The sequence below is a fragment of the Grus americana genome, chromosome 23, assembly GCF_028858705.1.
Source record: "Grus americana isolate bGruAme1 chromosome 23, bGruAme1.mat, whole genome shotgun sequence".
In the NCBI taxonomy this organism is placed as follows: Eukaryota; Metazoa; Chordata; class Aves; order Gruiformes; family Gruidae; genus Grus; species Grus americana.
Genome location: NC_072874.1, coordinates 4,656,336 through 4,682,100, shown reverse-complemented (window position 1 = coordinate 4,682,100; position 25,765 = coordinate 4,656,336). Strand labels below are relative to the sequence as shown.

The window sequence follows — 25,765 nt, the reverse complement described above, 5'->3', positions numbered from 1 at the left end:
CAGAATAACCTTTTGAAATGCCAGCTACTTAGATCAATTCTGTGTAGGAGAAAAATCAGTAACTCTGCTTTCTCTCTGTGGATTACTGACTTTTTGGTAATGAAAAATGCTCTGAGGAACTGCTAGTAACAGCACATTAGTTACAGCAGGAGAACCTTGATGCTGCGAGATCGTGTTGGCTACTTCAAAGAAGTAGGTTCACCGCGGGGGGATGCTCATGCCAACAGACTGGGCCGGAACAGAACAAAGGAAAAAATGGGTTTCTTAGAAGGCACTCAGGTGCTTTTCTGAGTCTTTTAAAACTTAATTTTTTAATATAAATTGTGTTTAATTTATGTGCGACTTCCAGGTGATTATGGCATTGCGTTAACTGAGCAAACTAAGCAACAAGCATGTGTTATCCACCAGTTATCAATACTTAGGAGGATTAAGCTGAATTGAGTTGTCTTTAAGTTGATCCATCAATCTTCCCTTGAAGCATTTGGAAAAATACTCAGTCTTGGAGGTGATTACTGATTAATTCTCTTCATCAGTGAGATCAGGAATGATATGAGGTAGTGCTGAGAAAAGAAAATGGGTAAGTCTGCATTTATAGTAATGCCAAGCTGAAAGAAATTTACCATAGTTGTATAAACAGCGCAATGTAATAATCTGCAACTAAACCCTCATTTTAAAAATAGTTGTGTGCCAAAATGACTTGTAATTTGTGCAGCGATAGAGAAAAGTATCTTCTAGAACTCAAGTTTTCTTCACACACACACCACCCCCCCTTGTAAATAATTTTTCCAATAAGCCTGGAAATAAGAGACTTAAGCAGAAAATGAAATGGTAGAAAGAATAATAATATAAAAAAAAGTGCTGTCTTATTAGGTCATTTATCATTGTAACAGTAGTGCAGACTGTTACGGAGGGGAGGAGGGAGAACTCCACGCACTAGGCTGTGCTCCTAGCAGCGAAGCTTTCTTTTATGACATTGTATTGGTTTACCTTGATGTTGTGCTTTCATTTTAGAAAGGGGCAGCAAAAAGGGTGTTTTTAATCTCCTTGTATTTCTGTGAAAATGATGGATAACCCCTCTGTCTATATACAGAGAAGAGCTTTGATTTGCTGTTCCACAGGAGGAAATTTTTAGGCTGCAAATATTTGACTGGACTTCATAAGATGGATAAGAACATGGTTACACACCAGAGAATGCAAGGAGTGCATGTGGTTTTGAGGGGAAACTAACCTCCTATCTCTCGCTCTGTCTTTTTTTTTTTTTTTTTTTTTTTTTTTTTTTTAAATGAAGTTGTATCTCTAGCTAATTGTGGCAGGTCTGGGAGAGAAGCCATACAGGAAACATTTGGTCCTTGCATTATAATGGATTATTAGCTGCTTAATTTTAGAGAGTAAGGAGCATTTATTTGATCTATAAATTGCAGAAAATGTCCACTCTGGTATTTAAAGCTATAGCAAAAACTACAGCATAATTAAAAGGAGTAATTTAAATCTGGTAAAATCTTACTTTAAAACTTATTTCTAAACAGGTCCATTGACAGATAAATTTCCAGTGGTTTTGTCTGCCATTGACTTGAAAGAGATTAGTTTTCTCTGCAGTAATTATCTTCTGCCCCTTTGGAATTGCACTACAATATTTGATCACTCACCGTGTGTAGATTGATCGTGTTTTACATATGTTATTCTGTCTTTTGACTGTTTAAGTTAGGTCATCTGTACTGATAGGAGTGATTGTTTCACAACAGAATAAAAACTCTTAACTGCGTGGTGGCCTGAAAAATTCAGATGTACAGAAGTACTGGAATCCTTTCATTAGAGTAAGTTGAACTGGTGAAGTTGTCACTCTTTCACGCCTGAGCCTACTGTGAGCTCGTTTGAGGTGGCTAGTAAATTGGAGAGTCTTTGTATTTTAGTGGATGCACAAGATATATAGCTCCCACTTTATACCTGCTAGCAGTTTCTAAGAAAAAGAAAGTCCTCTCTGCAAAATTTAGTGAATGAAGGGTCGCAGGCAAACAGTGCCAACTGCTCATAGGCAGTAATATTCTATCGGTACGTGGTCTGCCTGCATGTGTTTTAGCAGTGCAGCTACTGGGGTTTTTTTTTATAAACAATGGAAGCACCCAGAGTTTGATCAATTCTTGTTGAGTTTAATCCTGGCTTCTTTGTGATTTACAGTGAAAGTCATCATGAACAGCAGGTTGGTCTCATTTTCCTTTAAAAATTATCCGAAGTCCCCTGTGGTCCTTCAGAGTAAAAGGATGAATATTTGATGCTTGGAGCATGCTTGAAAAGTTAAGGTGGAAAGGACATTGATGAGGCTTTGGCTCTGTGTTCAGGCAGGATTTGAGTGATGTACCATGAGTGTGCAACACTTCCTGATCTGATTCTCACCAATTTAATGTATGCAGTTGTGGTTGGACACTTTTACCTATGCCGAGTGAAAAGCAAGGCTGTGAGTTGGAGGCTCACGTATTTCCTCCTGGTTTGGAAAGCAGGCATCCTTTCTGGTCACGTTTGTGTGCACTCTACAGATCATGCTAGCTTCGGCTCTCTTTTCAGCGCGGTCTGGACCAGCTCCATGAGTGCTGCAGGTACGGAGCCCTCATCAAAACCAACAGGAACGCCATGAGCCAGATGGCTTAAGAAGTGTGAACTAATGTCAATACTCTGATGCCAAAAATACAAATTCAGCTTGTCCTGTGCCAGCACCTCTGATTTATTCAGGCTTTACCTGATCAGTGCTTCTTTTCCTGGAATACTAAATACCCAAAAATAAATCCTGATATATCTCATTTGAGCAAGTTTGACATAGTCTAAGTTATAGGGAAAAGGCTATTTACAGCTGTCTGATTTTTACAGTTATCACTTTATTGTAGAGATGTATGTTGAAATTATTTATGGATACTTGGCAATGTAAAGCATGTGTGATTTATATGTGTTCCTTTACATTGTCCTACCAACCATTTTTTTTACCTATTTATGAAAACCTGTATTAAAACCAATCAGCTGTTGGCAGACAACAGTCTGTTAATGTTTCCTACAGCATCTTACTCTCTTCAATTAATAAGTTTGCTCTAAAACACTTAGTTACTGCTTATTGGAAGATTAAATTGAACTGTTATAGCCCAAGGACTGTCCAGCTCTTAACATACTGAACACGGTGAAAAGACATACCTAATAACGTCTGCTGATGGGTTTTCCATTTTTGGTTTATGTGCTATGGTTACATGGTTGAATGAATATTTGGTTAGGTTTGCAAATTCTTTTCCTCCTACAACAGAGTATAAGGTGTTGAAATGATAGAAGACCACAAATAGGAAATGTGTATTTGCTTTGTGCTATTACTATTTGCCTACTAAGTATAAGTATTTTTTTTTTACTTTTTAAAGGTACATTTGACCACGATGTATACTATATTAAAAGGAATTCATCTTGCCAGGAGGAGGACAATTGAAGTATAACTAGAAAGACAGCTTAGTACAGCTGTAGGAAGTAGGATCTGCGCATTTGAGTTATATGAGTGTATTATAGACCATGCTTCTTTATAGGCTGTTTCTCGCTGTTAATTTACCTGTTAGACCTCTTTGGTGCAGTTTTAGCCTATTACAGACGTACTTTTCTGAATTTCCATAAGTTTGATGATTTCACATTTAACCTCTTGATTCATTCACACAGGATGCTCTTATGCCTTGTATTGTTACATCTCTCACTAGCATTTTAGATGGAAATTTTCCTCCACTGAAGCCCAAAAGAGCAAAGTGTTTTCATTATGAGGAGAAAAAGCTCTAACTGTTCATCTGTGCTAGTGCATGTCAGTGAGGGCAGTTCATTTTGGCTTCTGTGACTATTTTCCCAAAGTTCAACTACCACTAATTCTGTATGGAACTTTAGAAAATAAAAACATCTTTGTATTTTTATCAGCATTTAAAAACTTTTAAATCAATAACTGATGGAGCGAATGAGGATTATATGTGAATGAGGCATATTTGCTTTAAATAAGTATGTAGCAGCGCTCAAAAATGGTTATTATTTACCTGTCATGTTTTTATTCTAAGAATCAATAATCTTAATTTGAAGATGTGGGGGAAAAAATAAGGGTGAGCTGAGGGCCTCTCTTAGAAATTTGTGGTTTATTTAACCAGTTTTGGTTGAGAATATTTTAATTGAGGAGCTTGCATGAGTCTTCAAGAACTTTCTAAAGCTGCAATTAAGTATATAGCAGATGGTCTCTGTTCAGGAGCAATTAAAACTAAATTTACTGACTCCTGAACTGTGGATGACTTAGCACATACTCTTTATTCAACATGCACATCGTGTACTTCAAGAAAAAAAAAAAAAAAACCCACATTTAGGTGAGAATTCAGCAGTATGTTCCATAGCTCAGCTAAAACTAACAAATGAAACTCGTAATTTCTTGAGAAAAGTAAAATTTGTTTGTATGTGCACCTCTCCTTGTTTACAACTTCTCAGATGTATCTATTTCACTTCTGCTTGAAGAGGAAAAATATAATTCCATAGAATTTGTTTTACAACTCTGCAGTGCATGGAGGAAAACAAAATTCCTGTGGGAGGTTGTGATGTGTGTGTGTGTACTATATATAGAGCTATACATAGAGCTATAGATGTATAGGTACATAAAACATTATTGTTATTTAGCAAGGATAGACATAATTTCTGAGAGTTTATTATTTTAACAATCAAGGGTTGGGGGGGTTGGCAGCTGGTATGATGTTTACTTATTTTTATAAAATGTGCTTGAATCTTTGGGTAACTGGGAAATAAAAATGAAATTGTATTTTTAAATTCTCTTTCTTAGGTTGGAACAAGATATTAAAAAGTTAAAGGCTGACCTGCAAGCAAGCAGGCAGATCGAACAGGAGCTACGTAGTCAGATCAGTTCTCTGACTAACACAGAGCGGGGAATTCGATCTGAAATGGGACAGCTCCGGCAAGAAAATGAACTGCTTCAGAACAAGTACGTGTTTCTACACGGCCATGTAAATTACTTGCTGTAAAGGGGAAGTAGTATGTTAAGATTCTACAAAATTTGAGGCACTTGTCTGCAAATCCAGCAAGACTTATTTGGGACCATTGACAGCAATTTATTTTTAGTAAATAAAATCCACCCTTAAATCCCATACCTGTTATCTTCCAGATTACACAATGCTGTACAAATGAAACAAAAAGACAAACAGATGATCAGCCAGTTGGAGAAGAAACTAAAGGCAGAGCAGGAGGCACGAGCCTTTGTAGAAAAACAATTAATGGAAGAAAAGAAAAGAAAGAAGTTGGAAGAAGCAACTGCTGCACGTGCTGTCGCATTTGCTGCTGCCACAAGGTACTTTGTTCTACCCTAGAGACATGCTCAGCTCCAGAAAAGTACTGAAATGTAGCTGTTGCTCCTGAAAAGTCCTTTGGGGGGGATTTGGGGAAGCATTTTTCCCTCTTCTGTACATAAAGGAGTAGTCTGTATTTTATTTAAAAAAAAAAAGCTTTATTTGTGTTAAGAGGTTCGTTTGTGTTAAGGCAGTGGGAGGACTGAGAGGTCTCCTTCCATGAGTCTCGGTACTCACATACGTTACATTTACAGGCCATAAAGGATGAATATGCTCTTAATTATCTGTTGTACCTCATTGTGCTAACAGAGAGGTGTTGTACCCTGTGTGGCTCAGTCTGCTTTTAAAAAAGGAACGTGCCCTTTCATGTGGGGACTGAGACTCAAGGATTTGTGCAATGACATTGGGCAAAATACTGTCTTGATCTCACATCTTGAAAGTATTCTGCTCTAGCTGATGACTAGCAGTGCTCAGCACAGTGGTGTTTCAGTAGCAACATAGGTATATAGACGGGAAGTTTTTCAAGATGAAAGCATGGCACAAATGTGGATGACTTTAATCCACAGTCTCCAAATGTCTAAAAAGAATTATTTCTGCTTTTCTGTTCTCCATATTTCATAAATATTCCAAATTTCCTAATACTTGAGGCATAACATTGAGTAATTTTTTGCATTGTTGCCATAAAGGAAACTCTCTTGCTGGAAAGAACAAAGTTAGCTTCCTCTTTTTATCCTTCATATTTATATTAATTTCCATGTTATAAACAGTTCAGGAATGACAGCCTCATCCTTATTTCATTTTCTTCTCTTTTAATGTTTTTTCTGCAGAGGAGAATGTACTGAAACTTTACGAAATCGTATCCGAGAGCTGGAGACAGAGTGCAAGAAGCTAACAATTGACATAAAGCTGAAAGAAGATCAGATACGAGAACTAGAAATAAAAGTTCAGGTAATAAGAAAGCACCAGGGGCTTAGATCAGCATCACAATGGGTGCTTTCAGCTCTCTGAAATTGGTGGATCTACATAAGAGGCAATCAACACCTTCAAGAATTATGCTCTTCAGATGTCTGTCTTGCATGTCTTGCATCAGGCTTTGCAAGAACATGGGCATGAGAAAGGTTAATAGTCTCAGCTCCACACCACTGAATTGTTTAAATTATTAGAATTTTTTTCCTCGAACTAATGGTCTGGGTAGACTGAGAATATAATCCCCTCAACAACAGTTTTTGGCTAATGCGAGGAGCTTGTTGCCAGCCTGTATCGTTATAAATTTCACTGCTAGCAAATAAGATTGCTTACTCAATGCAGTCTTTATCACTGGCGAGACTTTTTTTTTTTTTTTTTTTTTTTAAGTGAAAGTGCTTGAATATTTAAAGTACATTGTGGTAGCAGACACGTTGTCTGGCATGTTAGAGCTTGAGCTCAAATGTGTGAGTTAAAGTTGACCTTATTCATTTAAAATGTCTGTTTCTAAAGATGTACTCGGACTGTCAACGGACAATTTGCATGAAAAGTATTTTTAATGTCTTGTGGTTTTTAGACATTCTTCAAAATCCACCTGGTGTTATTGTGAACTTGTTTCCAAATAACATATGTAGCCTTGTTGTTCCTGGTTTTACCAAACCCTTGAAAACAAGTGTGGTTTATTCATGAAGAACATGAGCATGGCTTTCAAATAATTCAAACCAGCTATAATCAAACTTTTTAATTTTATTACCATCTTCAAACTGTAGAGAAGCTTTTTGTTACATTCATTAATATTTCCCCCATTGTATTATTATTTCTTCATTTAAAAGTATAGAACTTTACATAAAAAAAGTATTTCCTTTTTTCTTAGTCAAAATGTTAATGCATACTTCCCAGCCACAAGATGCCTGTCTCTTAAGTGCAGAATACTTGCTCCCTCCTTTCCTCTTTTCTAAATTTCTGGGTTTGCAGCACAGTTAGGTTCAGTGTGGGAAGTATTCTGAGATAAAGAAATCCCTCTCATCGGTCAGCTTAAAATAGCTTAAAATCCTTTTTTTAGTATCACTTTAAACTGTCTAGCAAGAGATCAGTCCCCATTCTAGCTGGTTTGCTTGTGGGAAGCGTTTTCATATTCCGCAGCTTGGCTAAGAGGACCGTGCGGCTGCTTAGCTGGCATTTGGAAGCGATGAGTAGGATTTCTGGGTGGAGGGTCTCGATACGGATGATAGAGGGCTGAGAAGCATAGTAAATGGTACTTGCTCACCGCACCATCATTATGCGTTGTACAATATGACTTTAATCACTTGTATGATGGTCGTGTGTAATTACTGGAGGTAATATTACAGTGTCCTTAATTAACCATCATTTTAATTTTACAGTATTAATACCAAGCCCAGTGGTGTGCTGTGGAGAAGAGAAAGACTTCTCAGTGTATCTCATGTGTAAAGTCAATGAGAATAACATTTGTCCTAATTACTCCTACAGGAACTGCGGAAGTACAAGGAAAATGAGAAGGATACGGAGGTGTTAATGTCAGCACTTTCAGCCATGCAGGATAAAACACAGCACTTAGAGAACAGCCTGAGCGCAGAGACAAGAATCAAGCTGGATCTGTTCTCTGCATTAGGAGATGCAAAACGGCAGCTTGAGATTGCCCAAGGTAACGTGGGATAGTTTAATTCAACACATAGTACTGACTGAAATAGTGAAAATATGACAGAAAGAATATCCTACCTTTTTGTTTAGGGGTGGGCTACAGTCCCCACACAGTATTTCAGCTTTTAGTGGGTTTTTGTCTCTTACAGCTTTGTGAATGTGAGCCTAAGCAGTCCAGCTGATCAGCTGACCTAATTTTCCCCAAGCTATTAAACTGAAGACAATAAACATCAAGATGGGTGTTTAAGTTAATTTATAATGATTTTCTGCATTTTTAGAAACCATTGCCTTAAAGCTGGAGAACTCCTTTTAAAGCGCTAGAAGATAAAATAATAGTTGCCATCTATTAAGCCCCTGTCCTTGAATCCTAGTAATATTTTGATACTGCTGAAGTAAATACAACCTAAATGTGGGGGGAAAAGAATAATCCAACCTGTTTTAAACTTCACACCGGTGAGGTAAGCGTAGACACTGGTGTCCGTGTTGGGCTGGAGTTGCAGCCACCAGAGGGAGCTTGAGGCCGGTATAAACCCCTGCCCAGGCTGTGCAAACCGTGAAGCAAAATTAAATAACCTTTTGATTTAGTCCCTGTCTAATTTTCTTGCAGAAGTTTGCTTGGTTGCAAGAAAACTTGGTTAGAGTGAGATTGTTTTGGTTTGTTTCATTGGTGCTTATGTAGTTGTGAGTATGCAAAAAGGGGATTTAGAAAAATGGTGAGAATGGGACGGTTTTGAAAATAAAGTAAATAACACATTTAATAAGCAAACACTTGTGCTTCTGTTAGGTGCTTGTAAAATGCAAACGGAAGAGTGCAGGAAAAAGCTGAGCCATAGAAATAATCTTGCTGCTGTGAATCCAAACAATGCCAAATCTAATGGAATGCTCTGTCTAGTTGTGTTACGTGGTAACGAGAGGGAATTAAACATCATTCCTCAACACAGAGCAGGAGTTATGTGAGCTGTGCTTCTAGCGATGTAATGTTAGAGCGCTGAATGTCTTCTGGGCGTTTTGCTTCAACGGCTCTTATCTTTGGACAGTTAGTGGAGGGTGAAAACATGCTGCTGGTTCTAAGTGATGTTATTTGCTGTTTTCAGGGCAAATCATTCAAAAAGATCAGGAAATCAAGGACCTAAAACAGAAGATTGCAGAAGTTATGGCAGTAATGCCCAGCATAACGTACACTGCAGCCACCAGCACTCTGAGTCCTGTTTCCCCACATTATTCTTCCAAATTTGTGGAGACCAGCCCTTCTGGACTTGATCCCAATGCCTCTGTTTATCAGCCCTTGAAGAAATGAATGCCAATTTTCTTTTTGCCCAGTAATTTTGTCATGCTGAAGGCATCACACAGGAGTGTCTCTTGCAGTCAAGATGAAATTGTATTGTGTGAGACTGTATTCGTTGTCATTTAAAACAGGATAAAAGAACATCTGGATTGACTAGAACTGCCCACCAGTTTTTCTTGTAAATTTTTAGAAAACCTCACAGAACTTTGCAATTTATTTTCCTTGGCCAATGCATTACAAACAATTCTTGGTTTTCAAGTAGCCAATTTTGCCTTTTTATGTACTCTTGCATGGTTTCCTCTTGAAAAATACAGGGCTTTGCTTGATTTTGAACCCTTTCTTCTTTTTTTTTTTTAATAATCAAGTTGAATTTTCAGATTCATTCAGAAATAGTGAGGAAAAACCTTTAGTTTTTACAGTGAAAGGGTTAAATAATCTGACAAAGCTTTGATTTATAGATGTGTTCAATACAAATATGTGATGTTGCAGAAGATAATTTGATTACCCCTCAAAGGACCAAACAAATTTCAGGGGCGTTGTTTAAGGGAAAGAATAAGAGAATAGATGATGTGACGGTGGTTGTTGTGTGAAATATTTATATTCCCATTGGTGTTTTTAGTCATTGAGAATTGCTAACAGTCTTGTTCACAGTGCCTTGGGAAAAGACATTTCAAGAGGAAACTTGGTAGTTTAAACTATTTTTTCCCCCTTCACTGTCATCTAGCTTATATATCAAGCTCATTACAGAGTCTACTGCAAATTGTACATGGTAATTTGGATGTTCATTATAAACCAAGGTTACATCTTCTGTTTATTTTGATATAAACTCAGCAGTGTTCTGTAACTTGCCTTGATTATACTGCATCGTGGAAGGCACAATATTAATACAGGAAGCGTTATTGTGAAGGCGGAACTGTGCAATGTACTGTATACAAGAGACTGTAAAGCTGGCTAATAAAAGCTGCAGTTCTGGGTTTTTTTATTTTATTCAACTGTGATTTACACTTTATATCACCTTGTGTTTGACAATTTAAACGGAGCTGAATATTTTTCAGCTGTTGTGCCAAGGAGTTTTTAAGGAGTTTTAAAGGAAACTCATAAATTGCACAAAGGTTTAAGTTAAAAATGTATATTATACATTGAAAGTGTTTGCACTGGCGACTTCTGAAGTGTTTCAGATTTTCTGAGAGTGGGGATTGGAGGGGTGGGAAGCAAAATTGTATTGGAAGCTAGCAGAATTACAAACCCGACATTAAGATTTTGCAAACATGCAGTGGACTCTGGAAGGACAAAGTTCTTCTTAAAAGAAAAGAATTTTTTTTAAAAAAGGTTTCATGTTAATTGGCATGTATGCCTCTCTAAAAAAAGCAATTAAGTAGGACACGCAAGTCAATAGAAATATTAAAGTTTCATCATTTTAATCACAGATATTCTTTTGGGATAAAACTTCTAGCTTTAGCCAGGTGTGCATGTTGCTGTCATTTGCATTTTTGAATCATCTTGTGTAATTGTCACCATAAAAGTGTTACTCAGAAATGTCATAGGTTTTTCATCTTTGTGCAAAACATGAAATATTGTCACTGACTTTTTGTGTTGAGGTTCCCCCATTTTGCTGCCAACTTTGGCACGATTTTCGTTCAATACTTGGTCTTGGCTGCATTCTTTTTTTTCTGTGGGGTTTACAAAGAATAAACATTTTCTTGCAGATAAAAAAAAAAATTTTTTTTGCCTTTTTAACTGACCTGATTTAGCCTGCTATAAAGAATACATTTTGTTTAGAGAGTGCTCTGTTATTCCAGGTAAGTCTTCTCTCTTGCAACAGAGCTTCACCTCTGTGAAACAGAAGGAAGAACAGATGTTTTTGCATTCGATGTATAAACTTAGCAAGTTACCCTGTCTGTGGGCTCTAAAGAGAAAAAAAAGGGGGGGGGGGTAAATTTCTTAAGAATTGCAAAAGTTTGTCTGTAAGTTTAGCCTTTGTTCCTTTCCAGCCATTCTCCTTAATGCAAAAGCAAAGCCAGGATGGATGGTTTGGAGATTTAAGCATTGTCTTGTCTAGACAAAAAGAAAGAACAACTTGTCCCTGGTTTTTACTATATCTGCTTAATTCTTTTAGCAGCCACAGTTCCTGTTGTAAATTTTTTTATTTGGACTCCTGCAGTCATATTCAGGGTAAATGAGCTTTTACCTCTTTGCTTTGGCTTCTGCCGTGGGTGTTCTTTTCCGACTGCATTAGGCCTCCAGGTAAAATTTTTCAGGTACCGAGAAATTCCAACCTCAACTGTTCTGTGATTCTGCTGCAAGCACTGCCAGAGCCTCCCAGTTAGTTCCCTGAGGACACATTCCTTTTTTCTTCTTCTCAAACCACCACTAATCTGACATACACATAGATCATTTCCTAATCAAAATAAGACATTATAGATAAGTTTGCAGTTTTAAAAGATCACGTTGCAGTGCGGCAGAAGTTGCATTTTCTAGTAGCGTCCTCAGTTCAAATGGAAACATTCCTTTAGGAAAGGTGGAAGGATTTGCAGGCACCGGTCTGCTACGGAGGATGAGTGCAGTGAGTGGAAGGAGATAATTTAAGCACTCAAATCCTATACCAGCCAGCCTCTGGATCTTTAAATATTTAAATGTCTGAAATGGAAAATATCTTAATGACTCATCATAAATCATGCTTGCAAGATTAATATATGGAGAAATTTAAGAATGTATGACTGCGGAAGGGTCACCTAGGATATCTTGGTTTTTCTACAGTCAATCTTGAAATATTACTGTGGAATAAATACTCTGGAGAGATCTGCCAAAGAAAAACTGAAGTATCCAGAACTTTTTCCAGCCGGCGTAAGTCTAGGAAGAAAAGGTAATGGACAGACAGGACTTTGTGTAATGGTTTTGAGAACCTCCGGGTTTATCCTCACTAAAATTTTAAGTAGAGTGGAAAGCAGTATGTAATTTTATTTTTAATATTTAACAAAAATATTTTGTCCTTTATTCATAGAATCTGTTAACTGTGCTAAGATGAACTAGCTCCCCTTGCTCAGCATATTTCATGGTGATGGGGAAGGGAGGGCTTAAATGCCTGTCTTGAACTTGGTCTTCCTTCATCAAATAACTTCCAGAAAGTTAAAGAAATTGCTGCTTGGACTGCAAAGTCCTCTGTGGCCAGCTAGAACCGAAGCTGGAGATACCAGCTTCAGTGCAGGAGAGCAGGTGAACTTCCATCTGCCTTGAAGTAGCTGTTTCCTCTGACGTGTTTAAGCAGAACCACCTTGTGGTTAGGTTTTTCCTTTTTCTTTCTTAATTGTTAAATCAGATTTGGAAGTTGTTTGCTTACCCCAGCTTTGCCTTAAGCACCCGGGAATTGCACACCAGAGTAACTGGCTCCAAGATGAGTTTCTTAGACCAAAGGAAAACATCCCTCTCAGCATTTCCTGATCCTGCCGTTATTGTGTCCAGGAGCCGGCTGCTCCGAATATGTTGTTACTGATGATATTTGTGTGCAACAGATGGATTTTTATTTTATTTTCTTTTAGTCCTGAGCTCAGTGGTTATTAAATACACAGGAGTTAGTGTGCAGAGGGGGATGTGTTTCTTTGCTACCGGACACTTCCCTTTCCTGTATCGCAATTTGGAAGTCAAGGTCAGAAATAGACCTTCAGCGAGTTAATAGATAATAGATTATAAAAATGAAATCTGAGATGCCACAGTATCTTAATTGAATCAGCTTCTATGATGCACTAAAATAATAGACAACCATTTGACTAAAGCATTTCTAATGAAGGAGAAGAGGCAGAAAAAAGGGGCAAGAATCCATTTCAATCAAGTTCAAATGTAAGCAGCTCATTTACCTATAATCTCTGAGTAGTAATTATGCTGTTCTAGAGCATGTTGTCAGGCTCAGAAAATACAGGGTTTTACTCCTTACAATGAAAATCTTTAAACTCTATGCCTTACATAATTAACAAGAAATTATTTCCCATCAAAATTTAGCTGGTATGACCAATAATGGTTTGACTGTAATAAAATAATAGTGGCAGTTAGTGAAAGCGTAGCCTGCTCTCTTTACGTTTCTGGAAATGCTCCAGCAGTAGCACATTTTTATTGTGGGGAAATGGAGCTTTTTCTTGTTCTACCCCAAAGCATTAGCTTACCAATTTCCTTTTCCTACCAAACACAGCTGTAATGCAGATCATAAACCAAGTGTCAGCTTCAGGTGAATTTTCTTACCCTTTGCTTTCAAGCCATTCCATTCGAAGTCTGATTGAAACTTTCCTTATGCAAAATGCATGACAAGCATTTTAAAGACAATTTAAGACGGTGCTAAAACCAAGGGATTCTTACAAGATTGAAATAACCAGCATTTTACAATCTTTATCTCCGTAATTGCTCACTTAATCTGATCTGTTTCATCTCTTTCCTCGTGTGTTTGCCACTATATCCTAACTTTCATTAACCTTGACTAAACAATTTGGTCTCTTGATGATCTTTTTAGGCAGTCTCTCTATTTTTTTTTTCGTAACGTCCTCAGGTGTATTGTCACTTAAAACCATCTGTTTATCTGTAATTTCTTTTTTTTTAAATAGGTTTACAGTTAGTTTGGGTTTTTTTTTTACTTAGACCTCTTTGTGAATTAGTGCCATATAGAATAATTGCAAGCAAATTTTATTGTGAGAAGATTTACGCTTTATCTGCTTTTAATCCCATGTATCAAAAACCAAACAAGCGATTATATGGGGTGCGTCCGTTACCCCTGGGACAGCATTTCTGTCTGCAAAGCCCCGGGGGCTCTTTGGAGGGCAGCAGGGCCCCACATTGGTAAAGAAACTGAACCACATGCCATCCTTAGAGCCTTACGGTTTAAAAATATTGAGCTGTTTCGATGGGGGGGGGGGAAAAGATTAGAAGTGAAGTAGTCTTTGATTGTTGATTAGCTTGAAGAAAAAAAAAAAATCCAAATACCCCTAAATCCAAGTAAATTTGGATCCGAAACTAAATGTTGTGGTTCGTAGCAGTTTTCAGTGAAAATGTTGGAGCTCTGGAGGGCTTGAAGAGAACAAGTCTTGGAGGTTTTTTCTGAAGGTGAGAATTTATTGAAAGGAAAAGTACTTTGTGTCCTCTCCAAAACAGCCACGAGAGGGCCCAGGCTGCCTGGGGTGAGCTCGGAGAGCAAACCCTGAACATCACTGTCACCAACAGACTGGAAAAAAATACCATTTCTTTTTAAACAGCCATCTGAATGTGATTTCGTAGTCTTTCCATTGCGTGAAAGAATAGGAGATTCATCACGGGAAGCCCAGAGAGCTCAGAAATACATGGATTTGTGTGATGATAGAAGTATAATCAACGTGCAAACGTTTTCTCCGTGTGAGACTGTACGGGGATGCAAAGAAAGGGAAGGAAGAAGGCTTTGCTTTATTCTCCATATCCAGAAGCCTTTCTGTCGCAGAAACCGAAGCAACCAAGGATCTATATTCGCTGCAAATACAAGACGCTTTCCACAGTGTATATATCCATAGTATTTCACCCGGTTTTTGCCTGTGGTGATGGTATTTCATGCTGAACCGCCTTGACCGGGTGTCTGTCTGCTTCAGCCTGCTGGTAACTTTTCCCTCGGGAACACCAACGTTACAACTTAAATACCTTTCAAAAATCCATGGCTATTCATGATATCCTACAAGCCATTATGTCTTTGCTATCCAAAAGTGTAGAATTGTCACCTCTCATAAAAGACAGGGATTATCTAGAAATGCAGGTGAAAAACATTTAGTCCTGGACTAAAGTCTAGTTTATGATCCAGTCTCTGACCTCTTAGGGCTAAAAACGAGTTGCTGAAACTCTCCTCTATTTGCAAAGGGGTACAGCGTGTGTCTTGATTTGTGCAGAGGAGCTGGTTTAGATTTCTGCAGAGAATAATTCTTCTCATTAAAGTTCAATTTATAGTAAAAAATGCCCAGCATCAAAAGTCACTACGCTAAAAATACTCCATATTCACACTCTTTTTTAACCTTAATTTGTCAATTAACACTTTATACCAAATTTTACCACGGGGCAGGGAGAAACCACACCAGTGCTATAAGATGTCCCCGTTGTTGTGGAGTTGCCCTTCATTACCTTGTTCCTTTGGCTTCCTAATTTAAACGCGATTCCCCATGCTGGCTCCTTTAAACCCTGCGCTGCGTCTCATCGCCTGGTGCGTACGGCGTGCGTTGCCGCGCAGCTGTACGGCAGGACCGAGCGGGCCACTGGCTGGGAGGTTTTTCTTTTAAGACGAGGAGGATTATGGAATGAATTTGCTTTCCCTTTATTTTTTTCTCCCCTTTGCATTTGGTTATTTTTAACTTCTTTTTTCTTAATTACATTAGTAATCTATAAGTAGCGCTTACAAGTCCGGAACAAACTCGGAGCATTTCTGCCTTGTGTCATATGTGTACAGCCAATGATGGGGCTTTTTTGCCCCGCAGTGCTCCTAGGCTGAGCGGACTTGCAGAAGAAGAAGGAGAAATCAATCAAACCAGCAGCACAGCAGCGTTTCCGTTTTACAACTTGGCTAAGCGAGACGTAAGTATGCTGGTTTGCTTCCCCTCCTCCACCGCCTCAAAGACCGCTCTGCCGGGGCCAGGTTTGCAGAAGAGCTCAGCGCGTGTTCTGGTGCCCAGATGGAAGCCAAGCTTTTTTTTTGCAAAACTCATCTTGCTGTGTGAATTTCAGCAGGTTCAAACCCTTGGCAGAGCTTGAGTAAGACCGAGCAAGTCGGGCTTAAACTGCTGCTACGGCTGAAGATTCACGTCCGCTGCTCCAAGGAGTCAATGTATCAACGTGAGTGCAGAGTATAAAAATGGACCTGCCCTTTCGTAACGGCATTTTTACATATCGTTAGCACAACTTCCCAAACCCACTTGCGGCAAAGTGAGACCTTAAGGCTCTTTCTGTCAGCGGACAGCTGGCTTACCGGGTACAAATGATCCCTCCAATGTTTCACAAGCACACGTTTTTTTTCCAGATGCCTGTTTGAATTTGCTGAATTTGGTTGAGTATCGTTCACCTGGGGTTTTGTCTCTACATTCAAAAAAAAAAATTCTGTATTTTATAGGCACTCTTTTTAACCTATATTTCTGAGTGCCAGGAACTGTGCCTTGCAGGTGCAGATTGATAAAGCCTGATACTCTCAATTTTCTGGCTCTAATTCAGAAATTTGAAAGTATATTTCCTACTCTCTTTTACCTGGTCTTCATAAGGAAATAGGAGTATTTCTATATGGCTGAGCGTCTGTCCGTCTGCTTCAGCTCGGTTTTAACATCGGTTTGCTAATTTCAGTGAAAATGGGTAGCAAATCATTAACGCTAAGGACGTACGAGCTTCTGCAACCTTGGAGAAAACAGGCGGTCAAGTAGAGGAAGGGGACACCATCAGCTGCTGCGGGAAGAGCTCTGCGTAGAGGTCGAGCCTTCGTAGGCTTCGTAGTTAATCAGGAGACCCGTATCCACGGGACTGCAGGTACTGCAAGTCAGCGTGTGCGTGCAACTACTTTGCGTCAAAGCCTATTTAAAACCGAGTTGTACTCGTGAAAACAAAAAGGCTTGGCTGACGACAAATCAGCATTAGTCCTTCTCAGTCGGCCGTCTTGCCGGTCGTGCTTTGAAGCATCTGATCTGCTCTGGTTTGCCACAAAAGTTTTAGTTTGTGTATTGGGCTTTAGAGGGTCACGGCCCATTTTGAATGATGCCAAGAAACGGGGATCATTGTAACGTTAATACCATCATCCTCACGACTAGCGTATATCCCGGAGGAAATCATTTAACTTCTCTCTACTTGCTTACCCATCTGTAAAATGGGATTTTTTTGTTTCTTGGCTTCTCAGGGAAATATTTAAAAGCTTGCTCTGTATTTATTGGTGCTTTAAATGTTTAGGGCATTATTAAAATGTTCAGTATTTCTGAGGGGGACTTCACTGGGCTCAGACACACAGGAACGCAGAGGCTGCGGGTAATAGTTTACAGGTAGGAATTTCTCTGGCAGATATTTTGTAAAATATTTGGCTTCCTCCTATGTCTTATCTTGCTCCCAGCTGCAAAACTTTAGTAACAACAAAAGGAAAACTTAAATATATGCATATTTGTAACAAAAGAGTCTGGTATCTCTCTTTTTAATTTGTTTCTGATGTACCATAGCTAAAGAAAAAAGGAGGGAAATGTAGTAACGCGATGGAGAACAGCAGGACCCCCACTTAGGCATTTACAGGGGAGAAGCTGGGGGAATTGAAACCCTGAGTTTTACTACATATTATGGCACAAAGTAACGCATTAACAGTCTGATTCTCGTGCCGCGTTCCTAAATGGCAGCAACACTTAGAAAGTCAAAACGCTCCTCGAGTGTTCAGACACAAAGGCAAGAGTTATTTGCTGCGGAGGGAGCCCGTTCAATTATCCCACACGTACCAGACCACTCCAAAGGGAGCGTCGCCGCGTGGTTCGAGCAAAGCCCTGAGCCAGAGCGGGTTCTGCTCCCAGCCCCGTCGCTGTGACTTGCTGCAAAAACGGGGGGGGTTAACTGAAAAATGGTGAAGCGGCTTCTTGCCCCATAGACACTGATCTGGAGAGAGAGACAGGAGGGAGAAGGATTAAACTGGAGAATTTTCTCGGCGCTTCCTCCTTATTTTTTTCAGCATTGCATGTTTAATAGCAGCTACGTTAACCAACACCTATCGATCCCCCTCTGCCCTTAGCTGAGTTTGCTTTGCAATTTCTTTGCATTTCAGTTGCGCCGGCCGTGCGCCTGCCCTGCTCTTAAATAGATGGTGAGCCAAGGAACCACAAAACAGGTACAGGTAAGGAACACCAGCTTGTGTATCTGATCTGGTTGACTCTCTCGTGAGCTTGTGAAACAGCAACTTTATTTGTTCTGTGATAGCGCTTCGAAGAGCTATCGGACCGGGATTCAAAATCATCACTGGCAACTGAGCAAGGGCGTAATTTGGGGTCCCTGTTGCTTTTTTTCTTTTTTGCCCCCTTTTTTTTTTTTTTTTTTTTTTTTTTGACCTTTAAAATTCCCGGGGCTCTCAGCACAACTGCAAAGTCCCACAAGCCAAAGCAGTCACAGAGCTGAAATATCTCGCTTGACAGGTAGAAGTTACTCCCTCCCAGCTGGGCTTTCTACGCAGTACGGCTCTGAAGATGTACATCTCCCTCCCGTCGTTGCTTGGCTCGTTAGAGAAGCAGGTCCCTTATTCTAAAGGAGGTAATTTTCTTAGCTGGACCTCTTTCTTCATCTCCCTTGCTTTTTGCAGCCAATAAGCAGCTGATGGAGTTTCAGCCTGTTGAAAGTTTGTGGTCTTTCTTGATTGGATTTTGGATCGCATGGCTGCCAGTAATATTGTTTCTCAAAGCCGAGGCTTTGAAAATTACTTAGCCTTATGTTTGGCAGTTCAGTTAATAAGTTGTATAATTACAGTTCTAGGAGCAGCTCCAGCACCTTTAGAAAGTGCAGTGGAATCTAAATACCTTCTTCCTTCTCTGCCTTGAGATGGTATTCATTTCTTTCTCCTCTAAATGGCAACAGAATTAATTTCAGAGAGACCTGTTGCTTGAAGTGGAGTCAATGGATTAATAAAAGCGTTAATTATTAAAGCCTGCAAATGCTCCCTAATGATTGTTTGCTGCAAAGTTAATGTTTGATTGGACAAGGTCATCCGCAAGCCTGAGTAGAAACCTGTCTCAGTAATAGCAGGTGAAAGCACAATTACCTTCCCTTCACAATACACGCTGGTGCTCCCTACTACGCTCCGCCTGATCATCCTAAACAACGACCTTGGAGGAAGAGCCGTTTTGCCACAGGACAGCTGCAACCCAAAAGGTCACCCTTTTTAACGAAGCGGGAGCAATTACATCTGGTACCGTGCTTCCTCGAATGAGGCACGGGCACCTCATTCTGTATCCCTACCTGAAAACGAACCTCAGGCTGAGGGTGGATTGCGGGGTTTTGCCGCCCAAAGGGCTGCGCTGCACGCGGTTTCCTGAGAGCTCGATTAACACGCGGCAGATAAGCAAAGGAAACGAGCGGCGGCTATGTTTTGTACGCCCGTAAGCTGTGCTGGAACGCTGTGCAATCAGCAGCGTCTAGCAATAATCTGCGCTGCAAAAACTCAGCCTGCTCTGCGGCTGGGGTGGAGGGCGTCATCCCAAAACCTCCGCGTGCGGTTGCCCGTATTACGATCTTCACGAATGGAACTGAGTGGCACCGGCAGGTATCTTCCCCAAAAGAGGTGGGCGTCCCATTGCTCTGGCTGAAGAACGATCTCCTCTGTTAATTTTAGGTTTTAGGCATGCTGCAGAGCCTTTCTGAGCCGCCCTCGTGGGGGCAAGCTCACTGCAGGCTGGCCACCGTCGGTGACAGCGTTTCAATACTGAATCCTGCACTTTTTGACTATTTTCCTCTATTGTGAGTTAATTGGAAAGGGCATCAAGAGTCTGGCTTAACATTTTGATTTTCCTGAAATGATGGTGGGAAGAGCCAGACCTCCGTTTTTCCCAACCCTGACACTCACTTTCTCTGTGGTTTCGGGCAAAGCATTTAACCCGTCTGTGCTTTGAACTTTTTTTTTCCCCCTGTTCAAAATAAGGCTGATGGTAACATACAACCTTGAGAAAAACCATCGAGAGCCTTGTAGGAAGGGCGTTGTCACGGTGCTGCCAAGTTCTGTTGTCGTTAGGAGAATGGATGTTTAACTTTAGAATTTAAAACAAAACCCTCTTGGAGTGAAGCGTTGCATGTAGCCGCGGGGTTTTAGGCATTAATAACGTTGCAAGTCCCTGTAGACACTCCCTAGCTCCTTGCTTTATCAGAGGGATGAAAACCAGTGTGCTTGGCAAAAGGAAACGCAGTCAGAGCGGGAATACCAAGAGCGGAGTCCCTGCCAGAGGTGGAACAGTCAGGAGCAGAAAGGAGGGGAGCAGCCAGCTGCTCTTTGGTGCAGCTACACCCCCAGCGAACCAGGGACACGACGGAAGAACCTTCTTTAGAGTAAACAAGGCGGTCAGCGTGTAAAAGCGGAGTCGGAAAGGGTGGCTGCTGACGTGAAGAGCTAAAAGCTGCTGCTTTATCTTTCAGACCTGACGAGGAAAGTGCCTGCTGTAAAAGCGCCGTTCCCCAGGAGGAAGAGGATGAGGACTTCTGAGATGTCTCCTGTGACGCGTAGCGCCAGGAGAAGCCCTGCCAGGCTGATAAAGGGTCGTGAGAGATCGTCAGGTGGGAGAGAACCGAAATGATTCTGACCTTTTGATATGGGAAAGCTCTCGCCCTTCATGGATTGTCCACGCAATTGTTGCAACTTTGGCGATCTCTTCATTAAGCTCTTCGATGTTAATAAGCAGGCTCAAAGGAACAGCTTCTGTCTCCTGGGATTTTGGCCCCTTGCTTTGCAGCTCCAAATTGAGCTGATAAAAGGGGATTGAGCAGAACCCAAGCCGCACGTGCTCTCGACCGTAGTGAAACACAGCGAGAAATCTCCTGACAGATCCTGACAACAGGAGCCGCAGCAGCGAGAAAACAAACACACTCTGTCTGGGACTTCAGGGGTTTTGTACGTTCAGCCGCTGGAGATTTATCAGCCCTCTTTTCACCGTAATTCACAGGGACACGGGAATGTTTCGGTTACACCAGCACTACGACGCCGGGGCAGTTCCTGCTCGTAGCTGGGACTACACAAGCGCGGGGTGAAGGAGCTCGTCTGTGCTCTGCCAGAGCCTGCCATTAAGCCTCTCAAGCCTGTTTAAACGATGCCGAGGCACAGCTCCGGTGAGAGGTCTCTCCCTTTCGCTACCCTAATTCACGTTTGCTGCTGATCGCTTCACGTCCCCCGTTTGAGCGTTTCGCTCGGCAGAAGAAAGGTCAACGAGGGAGAGCGGAGTCCTTGGCTCGCGCATGCCGGGCTCTTTAGGAGGTGTCCGACGCTTGTGGATCTCCGCGGCGTCTGCTGAAGGACGTTTCAGCCTCGGAGCGGGTCGGTGTTTGTGAGCTGCCTGTGGCAGAGCCTCTTGTTTGTGGCAGGATGTGGACAGCGAGTGACAGAGGGGGACCCGGACGGACACGTGGGTGTCTCTGCATTTCTGAGCCTAGGGAGGTGACTGATTTCTCCCCAGACTGATGCCGGTGGGGTACAGGCCAGGCTGCACATGAAGGGTTGGTGCTTGGTTTGGGGGTTTCTTTATTTTTTTAAGAGTTTGGTCAGGGGCCAGAAATACATCTCAGCGGAGAAAAGCCTCCAAATCCCATATCCGATCGAAGCAGCAGAAAGAACGATGGTTGGCAGAACCTAATGATCCACACTGAGCTTCCAGGAACCCTGGCGCTCGCCCTCCTCCCCCTGTGAAGGTGCTGGTGGGCATCTGGTAGGTTTTGTGTACCCCCCCCGAACGGCTGGAGTTGCTGGAGCAGGAAACCCCCTTGGCTGCCTGCTGGAGCTGAGACTGTGTGGCAGCACCCGCCGAATCCGTCCTAGCCACGGCTTGCAGCACCTGAATTTTCTTTGGCAATCCCTACCCGGGTTGTGCCGGCTGAGAGCCTGGGGCATCGGGCAGGATGCAGCCCGGAGGCAGCACATCTGCAGGCGCCGCTCCCAGCATTGTCTGTATTGCTGCTACGGCAGGCGACCGCATCTTTGATCCGCTTCTCCCCCCTCCCCGCCCCGCGCCCTCCCACGTTCAGCTGAACGCTCCCCCGGAGCCGCAACAGGGAGGGAATGCAAAATATGCAATTAATTCTCTCCGCCTAAGGATTTTGCTGGTGCGGTTCCCCGAATCGCCTCGCTTTTTGGCCTCATCTAGACGCGTCAGCGCAGCGCGGCAAGGTAGGGCAGCTTGCGCTTGCCAGCGCGTGAAGCGGAGAACCCTGGATTCATTGCTGTGACTGTAACAAGCCCTGCCTTGTTCCGTCCTGGTGTGATCAACGCGACCGGGGCTTCTCCGCCTGCCGTGTCACCGCGTGGGAGGGATGTCATCACGGGCTCTGCCCGGCTACCGTCAGCAAACGCGCTCCCGCTAGCTAGGCTAGCAAAGGGGCGATGGGATGTCCCAGTGGCCAGAGCACACCGGAAAAGTTCTTTCTTCTGATTCTTTGGTATAAATATTTCATGCGACCCAGGAAAGTCCCAGTGGGGGCTGTGCCGTGCACTCTGAACATGACCACGTGGATGGAAGTGGTGTATTAATTATTATGAAACAGCTCTGAGAAACAAATGCAGGTTGCCATGGAAGCACCAGCAGCGACAATGTCACCTCGTTTTTAAGATGCTTTCAATGTTCCAAACACAATTTCCCTTCCCTTTCAAAACAGACAATGGCAAAATATCCCAGCGGAGGGGTGACGGGGCCGGGTCCGCAGGTTGTGCAAAATTTGATTCCCCTTTCTTACGGCTGAGACATCAACGCCCTGCCTGAGCCGTGGGGAAAGGGCAGCGGGGGCTGCGGGTGCAGAAGCTGATCCGGGAGGCGAAGAAAAGCGCGGGCTGGGGATTGGGGAAATAGGCTGTTCCTTCCCCACCCCGAGATGTAAGGGCTGGGGATCCACAGGGCAGCCTGTCTTGTGCCCCCCCCGCTCCTTGGGAGGTTTGGGGTGTACCGGGAGAAGAGTTAAATATTAAAGAGGGGTAGGAGAGGGACGCGGGAAGCCGTCTCAGAGGATTCGAATGGAATAAATTGAGGTTCTTGTGTGAGAGAGGAGATGAGGCGAGTGGTAATGCTGAAAATTGATAATGCCGATTTAATGAATGCAAAAATTCAAATTATGAAAAATACAATAGTAAATGCCTGGAAGCTGGGTTCTCCCTGCCCCTTTCAGTCATCCCCGCGAAGCAGAACGGTGACCTTTTAACCCCCATTATTCTAATGAACCTTGCGTTGCCTGACTTGCCCCAGGAACTCGCAGTTTTAGCGCATGTAGCCAGCACCGGTAAATCCGAAGGAATAAACCGGTCGCAGCCGAGTCTCGGCTTGTCTGCTCTCAGCTCCCGCAGGCTACAGGCGCACGCATCTGGAGGCCGTAGCGTTTAACTCCTCGTGCGATGCCACCCGGAACGACGTCACCTCCGAGGCAGCATCCTGCGCGCTGACGGGCGTCAATGGCAGAGACGCGACGTTTGTCTCGCTCTGCCCGCGCTTGTCCCGTAACGCGAACCGTTTCTGCCTTCGGCGCGGTGCTCGTTTCCATCCTGCGGTTAGTCTCTCGCTTCGCGTTTGGTTTCTTGCAATTGCCCGATTTCTCGATGCCATGGCCTCGGGTTTTTTGGGGGTTTCTTTGCTTAAAACCCTGCGCCGTTAGCCACCTAGACGAGGGCCTTACGGACATTTCCGCAGCGCTCAGAGCGTAAGTAGAAATGGATTTACTGGACCCATGCTGTTCAAAACCGGTGGGGGAAAAAAAAGTTAAAATTTCATAGATTCCCAAGACCCAACGTGTCTGCTCTCTGAAACTTTTCAGAGCAAGGATTTCTGCTGCCTTAGAGGATTTTATGGAGACCCCCAATTGCTAATGCTGAGGGCAGAAAGTTTCACGTGGGAAGGTGAGGATCGTGGTCGGGGAGCCGGGGCTCTGGCGCTCGGACAGCTCGTGCTGGCGTGGAGGGGATTGTGTCCCTGTGTTTTTCACCCCAACCTGGAGAAGGGTTACTCCACCATTCATGATTGGCCTTAAAATCTCTCTCGGAGTAAAAAGGAAACCCGCAACCCACTGCGTGTTTGAAAAATTCACGCGTACTCAAATAGAGTTACTAAAAAAATGCATTTTAACCAAGTAGCTAACGACATAACTTAGCTCAGCCTGAGCTTTGTGTTACTTACTTCTCAGACGAGGAGGTTTTACTCTAGGCCAAAACAAAAATCAAAACATAAAACCTTGCGATGTTTTTCAGTGACCTTGGATGACCATGTGCAGAAGGAAGCCAGCAATATTCCAGCTGTTAAATCAAGCGATTGCGGATTTCGATTCTTTACGGAAAGGCAGCGATATCTCCCCGCAGTAACAGCGTGAGCCAGAGCCAAGCCAGCGGGCAGCAGGCGGGCACAGATGAAAAGTAAGTACTCTCCTCAGATTCGTTTTAATTGCCACCGTATCTTATGATAACTGCTAAATCATCAGCCCCAAGAATAGCATTCGCGGTTATTAAAAGCATCCGTCAGTCCACTTAGCCGCTGTAGCCGGTGCTAACCCCAATCTGTCTGCTCGGCGCTCCCGCTGGGTTGACTTTGCACCTCTGCAACGAGAACCGGGGTGCGGATTTAAAGAGGAGGACGGCAGGCGGCGTCCGCCACGCCGGAAAGCAGAAGAAGACACGCAGAGACTTAGAAATTCTCTTCGTAAAGGAAAAAAAAGAATAGAAAACAGGTTTAGCCCTGCCAAGCCTCAGCCCCCACCCAAAAGAGAGCTGCGACGCTGCTCGCTGCGAATGCGTTTCATTTGTGGCGGCGGCTGGCCGGTTGGCAGGATGGTTTCGAGGAGTCCCTGGCTGGAGGACGCGGTGAGGGGGCTGCACAGCCAAGCCTCTCGCCGGTCTTGGTTGTCTGGTCTCAGCCTGGCACGTCCTGTCAACCGCAGTGAGACTTAAAAGCTCCCGACGTTCCTTCAGGAGCAATTTTAATGCTTTGGCAGCTGGGCTTGGATACTCTGGGGTGAAACCCCTTCTCCCAGAGTGATGAAGATGGCGATCTCCTGATCCTAGAGAGCAAATGTCAGCCTGAAGTTCAGGAAAGGGAGAAAAAAAAAAAAACAAAACAAACAACTCCCAAAGCATCAAAGGGGACACAGATGGTCAAAAATTGATGGAGAGCACAGTTCCCTGGCAGGGAGCCTGTGGGCATTAATATGAAAGCAATTGTTCTGCAGATGCACAGCTCTCCTGATAAAGCAAGTTCTAGCAGCTAATGGCAAGACGAGAGCCATTTAACTAAAGGACAGACAATACAGATTTTCCAGTACGTTTCTGATGGATTTTTATAAATAATGAGGTTTGTGGGGTTTGTGTTTTGATGTTTGGGGGGGGTGGGGGTGGTTTGTCTTTTTAAAAAAGCCTTCTCTCATCTGAGTTTAAAACAGGTTCCCGTGCATTCCATTCCAAAGGTTCTGTTCCCTTCCATCTCCAACCTTAACGTTGCTGAGAAGTCCGACTCAACGTCTGGATGCCATACAAGTCTGCAGAGCCAGCGGGAAGCAGTTTTTAACAGCCTGAGCAGTCGATGCCTTTTCTGTCTGGTCCTCGCTTGCTGGCGGTGCCTGCGATGCTGTAATCAAGCCCGCTCACAGAGCCAGGCTGGGGTCGGCGCACGGACGGACAGACGGACGGACGGACGATGGGAAGCCAGGTCCAGCACCGAGCTCCTGGCAGCGGGAGGTTTTGGGCTTGCTCCTGACCCAGCCCTCCGGCGCGCGGCGAGGAAGAGTGCTGCGGCCTGAGAGAAAATGTCATGAAAGTCTGTACCTTGAACTCTTTCTGTCATTAATTAACCACGTAATCTCGCTCTTACGCAGCGCTCTT

At 42.8% G+C, this 25,765-nt stretch overlaps 2 protein-coding genes across 4 annotated transcripts in view; both read left to right on the top strand.

Annotated features, from left to right (window-relative positions):
* MACO1 (macoilin 1) overlaps positions 1-10,949 on the top strand; it is a 30,463-nt gene extending 19,514 nt beyond the window's left edge. The window contains exons 7-11 of the mRNA XM_054802396.1: positions 4,817-4,975; positions 5,156-5,338; positions 6,164-6,284; positions 7,788-7,962; positions 9,053-10,949. Of these exons, the coding sequence (XP_054658371.1) occupies positions 4,817-4,975; positions 5,156-5,338; positions 6,164-6,284; positions 7,788-7,962; positions 9,053-9,255 (841 nt within the window). The 3' untranslated portion in view covers positions 9,256-10,949. The remainder of the gene's footprint in view (positions 1-4,816; positions 4,976-5,155; positions 5,339-6,163; positions 6,285-7,787; positions 7,963-9,052) is intronic.
* Positions 10,950-18,005: 7,056 nt separating this feature from the next.
* The window catches only part of LDLRAP1 (low density lipoprotein receptor adaptor protein 1), a 42,882-nt gene continuing 35,122 nt past the window's right edge, over positions 18,006-25,765 (top strand). Inside the window, exons 1-3 of one of the 3 annotated variants that reach the window (XM_054802187.1) lie at positions 18,006-18,070; positions 20,350-24,307; positions 25,351-25,700. The gene's annotated coding sequence lies outside the window, so the exon portion shown is untranslated. Of the gene's footprint in view, positions 18,071-19,002; positions 19,133-20,349; positions 24,308-25,350; positions 25,701-25,765 lie in introns of those variants that run through there. The other 2 variants (XM_054802188.1, XM_054802189.1) reach the window with 2 other exon arrangements.